The sequence below is a fragment of the Pinus tabuliformis genome, chromosome 8 (genome assembly GCF_031772625.1).
Source record: "Pinus tabuliformis cultivar Carrire ecotype Pingquan chromosome 8, CPIR1, whole genome shotgun sequence".
Lineage (NCBI taxonomy): Eukaryota > Viridiplantae > Streptophyta > Pinopsida > Pinales > Pinaceae > Pinus > Pinus tabuliformis.
This window is the reverse complement of record NC_142294.1, coordinates 1054411410-1054427190: the sequence shown is the minus strand read 5'-3', so window position 1 is coordinate 1054427190 and position 15781 is coordinate 1054411410. Positions and strand designations below refer to the sequence as shown.

Sequence of the window (15781 nt, the reverse complement as noted above, 5' to 3'; positions counted from 1 at the left end):
CAAAATGTGTATGCAGTTAAAGCCATTTTAGACTTGCACCTTATCTCATTCACAATCACCACTTACGAAGGAGGTTTTGAATCCAGGGGTCCACTTCACACAAGCATAATCACCTCACTGTCAGTCCCTAGACCTTATTTCCATGAATTTCATGGGTTTTTGGCAGTAGTCTAACTGTTTTGGAGGTATTTTTGGAATATTTTTGAATAAATTTATCCAAAACATAGTAAGGATGTGTTGGAATCACAAATTCATTAACTCCAACAAATTTAAATGTTCCAAAAAAATTTACAAGACAAAAAATCTATTTTTATATATATTCCAAAATACATTTTAAACAATAACAAAAAAATCACAATCAAAATTTAGTGAAAAAATTACTTAGCTAAAATCAATCAAAAATTCCAAAACTTAAGAATGTTAAACTAACACCTTTATTTTGCTTAACAAGGTCACGCTAAAAAAAATATTTTAAGCAAGTTGAGACTTCTGACATAATTCACTGAATCGGTGTCTCGAAATGAATGCGGAGGCAGTGTATATCCTGGTTGGATGTTTCAACATTTTGTCCGTATCCATCATCTATCGCTTATATAAATCGCATGTTTTGACCGAAAAATGTATCATGTGCGTCGTGGACAGCGACAGAATTTAGTAGTTTCTACCTTGGGTGGTTGAATAATTGATGTATTTAGGATTTTTTATGAGTAGAATTATTTAGATATATGTTTTTTTTGGATATCTAGAAAATATATATATATATATATATATATATAATTAATTCTACTTACAAAAACTTATATTCAGATATTTTAACAATTAATACATTTATGTAACAGATTTGGAATGCATATATTTACATAATAATGTTAGTGTTACAAAATGTAATCATTTAAACAAACATTATTTTTTCTCTTATTAGTATATCTTACATTCAAATATTTTAGTAACTAATACATTTATGTAATAAATCTGGAAAGCATATATCGTTATATAGATATAACAATATTAATGTTATAAAGTATCATCATTTATACAAACATTATTTTTTCTCTTATTACTAAGTCCTACATTTAGATATTTTGACAACTAATACATGTGTATAAATAGATCCGGAAGGCATATATCTACATAACAATATTAGTGTTACGAAATGTAATCATTTATACAAACATTACTTTTTCTCTTATGAGTATATCTATTATGTCCATATCACTGTCTTGTGCTTTGTGTAATAACTATTATGTCCATATCACTGTCTTGTGCTTTGTGCTAGCATTACACTTGTTGCCCTTTTTTCAAAATGAATTTCTTGATCCACCAATGCATTACAATTAATCTTGTAACTATATGCTTCTGTAATGGCAGTAGGAAACAGGTTATGATATCTGCACAAGCAAATCGGGTTCTTGCTCCTAAAGCCATAACGTTTCTGAATTCTGCATATGAAACTTCCCGTTGCAATTTGATAATGTCCATACCTTAAAAAAGACAAAAAAATAATTAAGCACATACAACATGAAGATGATACTTTTAAATCATAATATTGAAATATAGTATATATAACAGGAATTGTGCGCTGCGTTGGCACTGAAGGAGGATATAAAGCAGGAATCTTCATCATACATTCATCGCATCCACAGCACAACCTTCGTTACATTACCATATTGGGCCACTCAGATTCATTATTGATTGGAAAAGGCCATCTTTTAAACCATGTTTCTCTCACAAATATTTCGGACAATAACCAAAACCGTGGATAATATAATATTTAATAACTATGATTCTTCTAGTCATTCAGGTAAGAGGTACTAATTTAAGAGCATGCATCATTCCATGCTATTTGTAGAAACTTGGCCTTAACATGAACAAACACCTCTTGTACTTGGCGTGTGTGAAATGGCCGTAAAACAACTACTGAAATGGCTGTAAAATAACTATTAATCGCACACGTAAAAAAAAAAAAAAATCAATTCAACCATAAATAAAATATTTCAATGTCCACTTTAAGTAAAATATTTCAATATCATATATATATATATATATAGCAATTAAAAGTTCTTATGGTGTTACTCAAGTCGAATTCCACTAGCACAACTGGATTTCTAGGGTTTTGTTCCATAAGGTGGCCAGGGTTCGAAAATCACCGTAATTAAGAGGAGACACCAAAACAAACCCAGCCATGTGAAAGGTTTGTGTGGCCCAGGCTGGGTGTGATCTTTGAGTGATTTTGACGGCTTAGATGCCCCTATGTCATGGTTTCTTAGACCATGGGCTAGTCCCATGAAATACATACGTGCTACCAAAAACAATTGGTATTGAGTATAAGGGGGTCTAATTCCTTCCATGCCATTGCTCAACATGGAGTTGACAAATGGCATATATATATAAAGCACTGAAGTAAACCCATCTTAACTTTGGAGTAATCTTTTTCTTTAAATCAAAATAATTGAGAAATTATTTGCATTTCAAGGGATTTGATCACTTTAAACACAAGATAAATCCATAACTAAAATGGATCTAGTCTAGTTAACAATCACTTAAAATGCCTGTCATTTATACTATCTCATAAAAAAAATTGAGTGATCATGTTTATAGATCTCTATAAAATATTTCACAAGAAATACATGTATCTGTTTGATATATAGTTAACCGATGTGGTGCTTGTTATCTAAAAGGTAAAACATGTATTACATGACAAGATTTATAACACTAGACATCTGATTCTTGCCTGCCACAAAAATTAGTGCTATAGTTGTTGGATTTTCGCACGCACTTCATTGGGAATTGATCATGTGGACTAACTGCCACTCTGGGATCTACTTTGGTACCACTCAAAAATGTAATGATAATGGGATCTACTTTGGTACCACTCAAAAATGTAATGATAATGGTTTGGAAGTTTACTAAACCCTGTGGGTTTTGGTGTAACAGAAAACCTCAACATGGTATCAGAGACATGGTCCAAGTTCGATTCCCCGATTTGCATTTGGGGGTGTTGGATTTTCACACACCTTATTGGGAATGGACTAACCGCCACTCTGGGATCTACCCTGGGACGACTCAAAAAAGTAATGATAATGATTTTGAAGTTTACTAATGCCTGCGGGTTAACCTCAAAAATAGTTTGTTCACATATGCTTGGTCAGTTTGTCACATATGCAGACTCGTATTGTACAACTGGAAACCTTCCAGACTATATTAAAGATGTAATTTGTTGTATTAACTATATTAAAGATGTAATTTGTTGTATTAAAGATGTAATTTGTTAGTATTCAACTGAAAATCTGTTTTTTTTTCTAGCTTCAGATATGTTTAGTTCACTCAAATGCTAATCCTACATGTATGGTACACAGATGATTAAATGAAGAAATAGAAAAACAACAGCTTTCCCAGTTAAATTGTTCCAGTCAAATGGAAATCGATATCATTCTTATTGGTATGAGGAGGTGTGCATGAGAGGACAAATCGATCATTGCTGTTGCTTGTAGTCTATGTACTTTACACGTGAAGTAAACCTGCCAGGTAAGACAGTTTTCATATTAGCACATTCTAATTCCTTTGAAATACCGTATAAAAAAATGGAAATGCTATTAAATGAGACCGAAAAAGACCTGAATGAAAAATTAGTATCCATACATTAGCAGTTGATAAAATGCACGGAGGTGATCTACAACCTATACACTGTTCATATTCATTTAGTTTCTTCATTTTTACATCTCGTAGTCCCAATGCCATAGGGGACCCCAACAGTAAGAGTCTAATCTTGAAATCCATAAACCCAGAAGAGCAGATGGAGACATACTTAATTGACATATAGAACTTAGGTATTATAATTACACTTAGAAGCACAAGAGCATCGGTATATAGCATATTATCAGCCATGTACATGTCGTTTCACAAGTGGGAGTAAACCCAGGTCTCGACACTGTTCTTCATCTGGGTACAATGAACCAGGGATGGCACCGAATGCCAGACGGGCAGCTTCAATGCCAGATGCAAGATAATGGGTAAACGCTAGCCCATCTTCCACATATTGCTTAAGGTTAGTCATTGACAACGACAATTTTCCTTTTCCACGAGATGGTACTACAGGTAAATGTTCAGCATTTCCTCCTATAAAATCATCCAACCCGTGCAGCTAATGAATCTGTCTGTCGCAGCTTCCCATGATAAAACGTATTGCTGATCGCTGGTCAGTGGCAAAGGTTCAGAAGACATAGCCTGTTTCACCTTCTCTACAAATTCTTTTGAATCCCTGTATGTTAGGCAATTTGGAAATGATTTGAAGAACTCATTAGATGGATGGTCAGCGCACACAACTATTTTTCCCATGGCAAGTGCTTCTGCTGTAGTTGTACAAACTACATCACTGACACTAGGATTTATAAACACCTTGTAGCTGCGAGACCAAAATAAGAAAAACACAAAGTTAGGACAAGACTGCAGAAGTTCTTTCAGTAAATCGGAAATATCGTAAGACAAAACCGAAATTGCAATGCTATAACGATTTTATGAAAATATAGTATTTACAGAACCCTACCCGTGAAGCGATTCGTCAGCATGATCAATCCCCGGATTAAAATTTATAGCCAAGCCTAATTTATGAGCTGTTTTTTGGACCTCTTTTGAATCTTCCCCACTTCCAAAGACATCCACTTGAAAGCCTTCTAGGCCATTCTTATGCATGGCTAACAAATTCAACAATTCTCTATAGCCATTACCCCACAGCATTTTCCCAATGTAATATGCTCCCTTCGGAAAAATCTCAAGACCATGTTCTTTTTCAGTGACCTTCCTCTGGCCAATCTCAAGGAACATTGGGTTGACACCATGCACATTGCAGACTACGGATTTTGGAAGATCCTGAGTAGCACTAGATAACCGGATCACCTGAATGCAAACACAATATCAATTCAACCTGTTCGCATGCCTTCCGGTATGATTATGTATGGTTGAATGATCACTTTATTATCATATAAAAATTCAAATGACGTCAGGAAAGCTTGTAATGAAATTGCAATTTTCATTTAGAATCAGTGTTGCAGCTAGGAAAGGATCTGAGTTGACTTGTTTTTGAACTTCCCAAATAATGATTAATTTTCAATCGTGCCAACGCCAATTCCTTTATTCTCAAACTCCATTTAGTCGTTGCACTTCAATTTGTGTTATCTACCAATTCTAAATATGATGTTTTTCGAATCTACCAAGACTGATACCTTTAAAGCATGTACATTCCCAAAAAAGAGTTAACAAAATATGTTAGTTTTCATCCTGCCAACGTTAATTCCTTTATTCACAAACCCAATCCAGTCATTGCACTTCAATTTGTGTTATCTACCAATACTAAAATATGATGTTTTGGAAACCTGCCAAGAACCAATCCCTTTAAAGCATTTACATTCCATTTACAATGACCCAATTTGGTGATACCAATTTATGTGTTACTCATCATTGTTGTGAATCAATTATTTTTTATTAATCTCTTCTCCAATTTAGTGAAATGTCACAATATTCTTATCTTAAATGGGCTCCCGTGTTTTCCAAACTCCTAATGGTTTCACTCATGATGGTGGTGGTGCAAGTGTAGTCAAGAATGTCATGTCCAATTGGGAGTTGGTTCCCCACATTCAGCACCTTACAGTCTCCCCCCCCCCCACCTCTTGCAGACCATTCTATCATGGCTTCTCCCTCTACAAGCCCCCATTGTTTCCCCACTTGGGCCACCTTGCACTAGCATCCATTTCAATGAGGACCCAACTAACAATTATACCTCCTGTCTTCACCAATTGCTGCTACCCCTTGCTCACATTTTGTCCCCTGATACAACTTCAGCCAAATACAAGCTCATCTCCAAAGCCATACAGGATGCCACTATAGACTCTTATTCTCACATCATCTAGCACCTCTGCTATGCTACCAAACCCAACCTCTATCCCAGCTAACATTTATACCTCTTGTCTTCACCAGTTGTTGCTACCCCTTCCTCGCTCTTTGTCCCCTGATACAAATTCGGCCAAATACAAGCTCGTCTCCAAGGCCACATACGGGATGCCACTATAGACTCTTATCCTCACACCATCTATGTTAAAATTGGCAACTAAGGCCAAACTCCATGTGGGTCATCTTAATTATGGCAGCTGATATTTTTCTTGGACTCCTCTCATCGAGAGGTGTAGGATTGATCTAAAGATCATCCGATTCCAATAAGTATTCATGGAGTTATGAATTTATGTGTTATAAGACAATTCGTCAAGGTCGTCCAGCAACCAAATAACCCCCACATGTGCTCAACGTTTTAGTATAAAAGGAGATGACTTGAGAGTCATTTCACACACACTTCACTTTTGATTTCTCTCCACTCGCTTTTGATTTTAGTGGAAGAGAAATCTTGGAGAGGAAGCCCTAATGGAGATCAGATCTCAGCCATGGAAGGAACCTCTACGTTGCTCTAAAGAAGCCCTAATGTTGTCCTAAGGAAGCCCTAGACGCAGTCCTAAGGAAGCCCTAGCTGCAATCCTAGAATACCCTAGACGTAGTCATCTAAATGAGGTTTGTTCACACTAGGATAGGCCGCATTTCATAAGGGAAATTCTGGGCTAGATTTGAGGATGGTTAGGGACTGTTGTGTGCCCTAACCAGTCCCAGAAATTACATCAGTAATGAAGTGACAAACATCAGCGTTTGTATGGTGTGTTGGCAGCAAAGGAAGATGGGACAGCAAGGTCACATGGTGCAGCAAAGGAAGATGGGACAACAAAGTCACATGATGCTGCAAACACAAATGGAACAAGAAGCAATCATAGGAGCAGCAGTCACTAACAGTGGGACAACAGTGCCAGGAATGTGATGTAAGGTGACCCATGAAGTTTGAATGCATGATAGTGTAGCAAGATGCATGGGCAGCATGATAGCAATGATGGCATGGTACAACAATGTTACAATGATATCATGATAGCAGCAATGTTACAATGACAACATGATAGCAACAATGTTACAATGATGGCATGGTACATCAATGTAACAATGGGTCAGCAACAAAGGCATGCTAACAATGAAACAACAGTATGGTAAGCAAGGTGCAGTAAGCACATGGTGGCAAGCATGGTGCAGCAAGCACATGGGACAGTGTGGCAAACATGGTGCAACAATGGCACATGATGCAGTACAACGATGGGTACAATCATGATTGAGGAAGGATGATGAGATGCAACATAGTGATGATAGGTGCAACATGGTGCAGCATGATGATGAGGTGCAACACAATGATAGGTGAAGGAGTCACCTTGGAGAATCAGTTGAAGACATGAGTTCATCTATCTCATGTATCATCTTCTTAGAGATGATCTATGCTCTTATTTAAATAAGTCAAAGTGTTGACTTCTGTTGTATATGTACTATCTCTCTCTCTCTCTCTGTGCTGAACTATTCAAGAACACATAAGAAAAATTGATCAAAGGTTTCCCCACATTAGGGTTTTACCCTGGCTAGCGCCACATCTTGTGTCCTCTTGTCTTGGCTTGTCTTCTGCGATTTATGTTTATGTTCTATTTGCAATTTACTATTATGCTGATGTGATTGCTAATCTGGAAAATATATTGAGCTAACTGTGAAAACTGAAATAAATTTCTCTAAGCATTGAACATATCTAAAATTAACATGGTATCAGAGTTGAGGTGAAGACAAAGCCCAAGAAAGAGTGAAAGAGCAATCACTGAAGACAGATGGGAAAGGACAAAAGGCTCAATGGGTCCCTCATCCTTCTTCAAATTCACCAAGGGTGAAGTCGAAGTAGAGAACATTATCATAATGGCGCAATGGAAGCTTCTGATGGCCTACCTAAAGATCACTTCAATGAGAAGTATGGATCTAAGGGTGGAAAGAAAGACAAATGCCTTCTTTGTAATAAGTTCGGCCATTATGCGAAGGAGTGTCCGAATGGCAGGGACACATCTCTTGATGAAGATAACAATCATTCCAGGGACATCTTCAATGATCGAAGGAATGACATGTAATGTAGGACATCAAGGAAACGACCGACTCTTCAAAGAAAGCAAGGAACCCCAAGTATGAAGAATCAAATGTTGTTTCTAATAAGATAAAGAAGCGTTATCTTGTATTGGCCCTCTCCTTCAGATTCTGTGGGAATATGGCTTATTGATTGTAGTGCTTCAAGGCACTTCATCGGATAGAAGGGTGATCTCTCTAATTTCGTAGAGATGGAAACAATCGTGGGATTATACTCGGAGTCGATGCCACCTATCCCGGAAAGGGTGTAAGGAATGTTACCCCTCAATTGAATGAGGGTAACTCGATTCATTTACAAAATCTCTTTTATGTACATGATCACAAGAAGAACCTGGTGTCCATTTCGGCAATGGAAGTCAAAGGTTTCAGGGTGGCATTCATCGATGGAAAGGTACATGTTTGAAAATAGAATTTTCAAACATGCTCTTTCTCATGGGTTCAGGGTTGGCAATTTGTATCAAGTTGTAGGATGGTCCATTGGGGATCATGTCAATTGACATATCTCATCTATAACACCGGAGGTCTACTTATGGGAACCTACCCAATGTGAGTCAAATGGTGACAGGGATGCTTGAATTCAAGAAGAGCATGAAGGTACATGTCTAAGATTTACCAGAGGAAAATCTTACAAGGAGACCATTCCCCTCATGTAGCAGGTCCACTGGTTTGGAACAACCCAAGGGGTTTGAGATTCATGATCGGGTATCTTATGTATGCAGGTGGAAGAAAGCCCTCTATGGCTCGAGGCAAAACACCCCAGGCTTAGTATGAGAGGATTGATAGCTGTCTCATGACGCTGAGATTCACTAGGAGTGAAGCCAATCCAAACCATTTCTTGAAGGTTGTGGATGATAGACCTCTCATACTAGCACCTTATGAGGACGACCTCTTTCTGACAGGTGCAGATCCTCTCATTTGCAAAAGTAAGAGGGAGTTGGATTCCGAATTTGGAATGGTAAACTGCAAGCCCGTGACTACCTCGATGGAGCTTAACTTTCAGAAGTTATGTGATAGTGATGCCGGACCAAATTTAGGAAATGCCTCTAAGTTTCATAAACTCATTCGCACTGATGTTCTTGGTGAACTTCCGTCCGGATATATGTTTTGTAGTTAGCATGCTGAGCTCATATTTGGTTGAGCCTCATTGGATTGGTGCCAAGAATCTTTTGAGATATCTTCGGGGCACAATCTCTCATGGATTGAGATACACTGCCGGAAATGTGAAGTTGCATGATTATTCGAATGTTGACTGGGCAAACAGTGTTGAGGTTCGCAAGAGCACTTCTGAGTGCTGGTTCTCTTTGGGTTCTGCTTTGATATCCTAGTTGAGCAGGAAGCAAAAGACGGTTGCTTTGAGCACCGCTGAGACCGAAAACATAGCTACGAGTATGATCTCGTGTGAAGTTTCCTGGTTGTGGAAGCTCTTCAGTGAGCTGTTTGTACACATGATGGATACCACTGTGATCTTCTGTGTCAACCAGGGAGGAATTCGATCATTGAGGAATCCCGTATTCTATGATTGCTCCAGCATATAGACATCAGATACTACCTTATCTGGGATATGGTACGTCGATGAGCGAGGAGGCTCCATCGCATTGAAACTGATGTACAGGTCGCAGACATTCTATCGAAGCCCTGGGGAAAGGTCAAATTTGTGACTTTCTCGAATGACTTGGAGTCGTTGAGAGACCCTCATATGAGGGTCATGTATGATGCATGCATTAAGCTCTGAGAGCTCCAAGGGCTTGGGGTACTTCTTGGAGCAACAAGCGACCATAGGGCGATTCACCCTCCCCTAATGGTGCGTTGTGTACAGGGTGAATGGCTCAGTCTTCTCCTATGATACCCTGTGGCGACTTAGGGACAGGATGAGTGGTTCTCCTGTCGAGGCATCCTACCCATGCAGTCTGGGACTCATGGGAAGTACCTCTCATCTAGCCAATGAGCAGGGAAATGGGGTTAGGGACCATAGTAGTACTATCGATGGACGCATCATTGTATCTATCGTACTCCCTATGCTAGGATGACGTCCATTGATCTGGGATCAGTATGAGTGGTTTGAGACACTCTCTTGTGATATTGATCTGGGATCAATATGAGTGGTTTGAGACACTCTCTTGTGATATTGATCTGGGATCAATAATACTGACTTCGGTTCAGTAAGAGTGATATGACTCACTCTCTTGGCACTGATCTGGGATCAGTAAGAGTGGTACGACACACTCTCTTCATATGGAACTGACTTCGAGTCAGTAGAGAATGGTGTGAGACATTCTCGATCAATTCTTCTTCTTCATGGTTCAGCAGAGCAGTGCAGGGCACTCATGGCAGAGATAGTACAGTCTCGCAGATGGATCAGCGGATGGAGTTCTCCCTAGTTGAGAGGGAGTGTTAAAATTGGCAACTAGGGCCAAACTCCATGTGGGTCATCTTATTTATTGCAGCTGATATTTTTCTTGGACTCCTCTCATCAAGAGGTGTAGGATTGATCTAAAGATCATCCGATTCTAATAAGTATTCATGGAGTTATGAATTTATTTGTGTTATAAGACAATTCGTCAAGGCTGGCCAACAACCAAATAACCCCCACATGTGCTCAATGTTTTAGTATAAAAGGAGATGACTTGAGAGTCATTTCACACACACTTCACTCTTGATTTCTCTCCACTCGCTTTGGGTTTTAGTGGAAGAGAAATCTAGGAGAGGAAGCCCTAATGGAGATCAAATCTTAGCCATGGAAGGAACCTCTACGCTGCCCTAAAGAAGCCCTAACGTTGTCCTAAATAAACCCTAGACATTTTCCTAAGGAAGCCCTAGACATTGTCCTAAGGAAGGCCTAGCTGCAGTGCTAGAATACCCTAGATTCAGTCATCTAAAGGAGGTCTGTTCACACTAGGGTAGGCCGCATTTCATAAGGGAAATTCTGGGCCAGATTTGAGGACGGTTAGGGACTGTTGTGTGCCCTAACCAGTCCCAAAAATTACAGCAGTAATGAAGTGACAAACAACAACGTTTGTATGGTGTGTTGGCAGCAAAGGAAGATGGGATAGCGAGGTCACATGGTGCAGCAAAGGAAGATGGGACAGCAAAGTCACATGTTGTTGCAAACACAAATGGGACAACAAGCAATCATAGGAGCAGCAGTCACTAATAGTGGGACAACAGGAATGTGACAGCAAGGTGACCCATGAAGTTTGAATGCGTGATAGTGCAGCAAGATGCATGGGCAGCATGATAGCAATGATGGCATGGTACAACAATGTTACAATGACAACATGATAGCAGCAATGTTACAATGATGGCATGGTACAACGATGTAACAATGGGTTAGCAGCAAAGGCATGCTAACAATGAAATATCAATATGGTAAGCAAGGTGCAGTAAGCACATGGTGGCAAGCATGGCACAGCAAGCACATGGGACAATACGGCAAACATGGTGCAACAATGGCACATGTTGGTACATGATGCAGTACAGCGATGGGTACAGTCATGATTGATGAAGCATGATGAGATGCAGCATAGTGATGATGGGTGCAACATGGTGTAACATGGTGAGGTGTAGCATGATGACGAGGTGCAGCACAATAATAGGTGAAGGAGTCACCTTGGAGAATCAGTTGAAGCAGCATGTCTTCAACTGAGTTCAGCTATCTCATGTATCATCTTCTTAGAGATGATCTATGCTCTTATTTAGATAAGTCAAAGTGTTTACTTTTGTGTATATGTACTCTCTCTCTCTCTCTCTCTCTCTCTCTCTCTGTTGAACTATTGAAGAACATATAAGAAGAATTGATCAAGGTTTTCCCCACATTGGGGTTTGTCCCTGGCTAACGCCACATCTTGTGTCCTCTTGTCTTGGCTTGTCTTCTGCGATTTATGTTTATGTTCTATCTGCAATTTACTATTATGCTTATGTGATTGCTAATCTGGAAAAGATATTGAGCTAACTATGAAAATTGAAATAAATTGCAATAAGCATAGAACATACCTAAAATTAACAATCTAGCACCTCCCCTATGCTACCAAAACCAACCTCTATCCCATGAACCATTGGTACGATGAGTGTAAAATCCTTCATAGACAAGTCTAGTTCACTCTATCTCATGAGTCCCCTTATGTTCCTCACTTCGAAAAGCTTACCAATATCTCCTTTATTGTAAAAGGTGAGAAGTTCCTTTCCATTAGGCAATGTGAGCTTCGAGAAGCACTCTTCCATTCACCAAATACTTTTTGGTTTACTCCTTTCCCTAGACAAATTTCTCTCCTACTTGATTTAGATTCTCAACCCATTTTCTCTCATACTACCTCTTTTACAATATCTCAAGGAAACCTCCAATCCACATCCTTACCCACTCCTTGTCATAGATTTTGTAATATCCCTAATAGAAATTTGAACAGTCGATACCATAAATAAACTTGAACAGCAAAATGAATGTAAATAGACACAGCCAACAAATAATACACAACTAGGTGTTGATAAAATCACTAAGCCATTTTATTAATCCACTGAAAAGAGAACATCAACATGAAGGAATAGTGGAACCTGAGCTTGCCAAGCAAGCATAGCAAAACCCAAAAAAATATCTCTGACCCAACTGATGAATGGCTCTGGCAATGATTTAGATGGCCTAGTGAGAAGACTGCTGCAAACCAGCTACGGTAAAACTGCTCTCTCCAAACTCCACTGAAGCACTTTGAAATTTATGAGTGGCATCTCCTCAAGAGTGTTGGGTTTCTTCCAACACCCACTAGCACACCCAAGGGTTTCTGTCTTGAAGCTACCAATGAAGTAGAGAACCAGGTTCTCAACCTCTCACACAAGAAGTAATATCAAATCCAAGATGTCCTCTAATGGTCTCCTCCCCCTCTTTTATAAATCTGATGGACCCTCTAGAACCTCCAATTTTATTATTATTTTAATCATGGAGCACTTTCCTCTCTTTTATTTCAATTAAAATATTCTTTTTAATTTGAGAAAAGGGTAAATTGGCCACCATGACTCTTCAGGTCACTGAAAATCACTTCTAACCATCATGTCCTGTAGATCTTCTCGTTCCGGTTCCAATGAACTATTACACTAAGGTGTTCTGCCAAGCATTCCTCCAGAAATGCCACCTTAAGCGTAATTAATTGAGTCAGGCCCATTAATAACTCGGTGTTTTGAAAGTTGTCAAAATGACACAAAATTAAAGGCAAACTGTGCAGATGATGGAATATACCAAGTGAATGCCCTAGGCCCGCTGAGGATGCCAACTTGCACCTGTGACATGTCTGCACCAACTCTGAAAGTCCATCCTATCCATGCCATAATGAATACTAGAAAAAGGAACATTACAAATCCTCCCACCCTAAGATTGTTTGCCCTCAAGCAATCCAAACATGTGGACAAGTATGGTGGCCCAATGTAACTGAGACCTAATGCATGGATCCCATACAAACCACTGGGTGATGGTATGCCTCTGTGTCAACCCACCATGAATGGACCCCTCAATGCCCGGATCCCACCCCAATCTCTGACTGTACCTGTCATCAATCAATCTTCCTGGATCCCAATGCCACCAAGAACAAGTATCAATGGTCCATGGCCCATGTTCTGCTATAACTCCAACCATGAGTGCTGCTCCATCCATCGCGCACCAACTCATCACCTCTCTCCAATCCAACCCTTGGCATAGACCAAGGTCAATCTCACCATGCTGATGTTGTGCTGAAATACTGATGAGTGGCCAACCTACATCCTGCTGCCAACTAGAGCATGTAGTTTCTCTCACATCTAAGGGCTCCTACAGTTCAATGCTCCTGACTAAAAATGATACTCCATCCATAAGGTACCAACTCATGATCTCTCGCCAATCCAATGCACAGACACCGGTGTAAAAAACAAGTCTACTACGCTGATATGGGTCCCTGCTCAACAAGATATGTCTAAGGAAACTTGCCCCTCGCTCTATAATAGGAAAAAGTGGGCAAGATGTGCTACAAGCCTTGTCTATGTACTCCTGGAGAGGGTTGCTCCCTGAAAGTACTACAGCTCTGCCAGCTGCCTGTGCAAGTACTTGCACCTCATCAGTGGGTTGGCCCAAAGATGAATGCACCACCATCTCAAAAAGATCCACCCTCATTTGGCTGGAAACTCCACACTCCTCTAGTCTACCAACCTCCTGCAAAACTATCCCGTCAAACCCTAGCACCTCTCAAGGACATGTGTTTCCAGATACTGCCACCCTTCTAGTTGTCTGTACAACTTCTTGCTCCTCATCAATGGCTGACCCCAAGGGTGGTTGCCCATCCTCCTCCATCATGGGCTCAATATGAACCTCCGGCTGACTCTCCCCAAAAGGCTCATCATGCATACTGTGCACATCATCATCCTCAGCTGACCCATGCTCCACCATATGCTGCTCATGTTGACTCATCACTTTGACTCATCATCCTGAATGTCCCTCATAGGGTCCACTGACTGCTCATCATATAAATCTGGCCTACTGTCAACTACTCTACATGACTCATGCTCCTCAGAGGCATCCTTGTATGAACCCATGGACTCATCCAAAGAAGAATCTTCACCCTGAAGATCAGAAGGAATCTCCACCTGCTCTACATTTGTCATCTCCTCAATGTCACTCAAGCATGAGTGGTCAAGTCCCCAAGGTCCCTTGCAGATGAAGCAAAGTCCCTTCCTCCTCAGTTCATTCTTCCTGCATGATCCACCAAACCTTAGCAGCTCCTCCCTGGTCAACTGTCTTATGAGCAACTCAATGTTCTACTCAACCAAATTTTAGCTAGTTCATAAGCAGCAGGTGAGACCAGTTGTTCTCTCCTCCATATGGCCAACAACTTGGCCCGCAATCTCCTGCAAATGGCTTCATGGCCTCCCATACATGAAGACAGTATGGAATGCATGTTTGCCTTGACCGTGTCAGGATGTTGTTTCTGAATGTTGAAGAAGTGTTGGAATATTTGAAGGATAAGATTATCACATTCAAGATCAAACATGACTTCGTAAGATCTAAGCATGGCCTTGGCTTCTAAAATCTCGAGCTTTTTCCCCAAAGTCCCACAGTGTCATCCAAGTCCCGAAAGGTCTCTACTATCAGTTTGAAGACACCTCTCATAATATCATCGTTGTGAGGGGGTATAGGTGCGGTCAGCTTCATAATGTTACTGAGACAGGGCGCAACTAAAAGTCTGAATGCTTCACAAGGTTCCTCCAAGAACTTGTGTTGTATGAGAGCAAGCATGGCAGGTTTTAAAACCCAACTTAGCTTCTTCCCCTCCGACTGACCAACCTTGGAAAGGAATGAGTCTAATTCGTCCAGTGTGAAAAGGGCTTTCACTGTGACCATCATGTGTTTCAAAAAAGTCCCAGGTGCAAAGATTTTGTGTCCTATTTCTGGTTTCTTCTGCAAATCTCTTGGCTGCTCATGGTTAAGAATGGCATGGATCTCTTTTGAGAAAGGTCTGTTGGCCAATTTTCTTTTCTGATCTATATTGCAGCCCATTGAGAGACTGTTGTGTTGGTGCATGAGATGTTTTAAGTACTCTGTTATTACAAAGCTTATGGCAATAGTGGCATACAAGACAACTGCAGTGATTCAAGATTGGACATTAACAAGCTAAGGACCCTCCGTTGATGATGTTTATACTGAATCCTACTTCTGCATGTACAGTGCAATTGGCAACAATATTTCAAATAATCCCTAGAACAAGAGATGTTCAGACTATACCGCAACAATTCATACTCTGAGTTT

At 40.0% G+C, this 15781-nt stretch overlaps 1 protein-coding gene across 1 annotated transcript; it reads right to left on the bottom strand.

Annotated features, from left to right (window-relative positions):
• Positions 1-3252: 3252 nt before the first annotated feature.
• On the bottom strand, positions 3253-14446 carry LOC149238973 (digalactosyldiacylglycerol synthase 1, chloroplastic-like). The gene is made up of 4 exons (XM_089369715.1): positions 14249-14446; positions 4544-4893; positions 4134-4402; positions 3253-4089 (listed from the first exon to the last, which is right to left on the bottom strand). The coding sequence occupies exons 1-4, from the start codon at positions 14444-14446 to the stop codon at positions 3878-3880; spliced, it is 1029 nt and encodes a 342-aa protein (XP_089225841.1). The 3' UTR covers positions 3253-3877.
• Positions 14447-15781: the final 1335 nt, after the last annotated feature.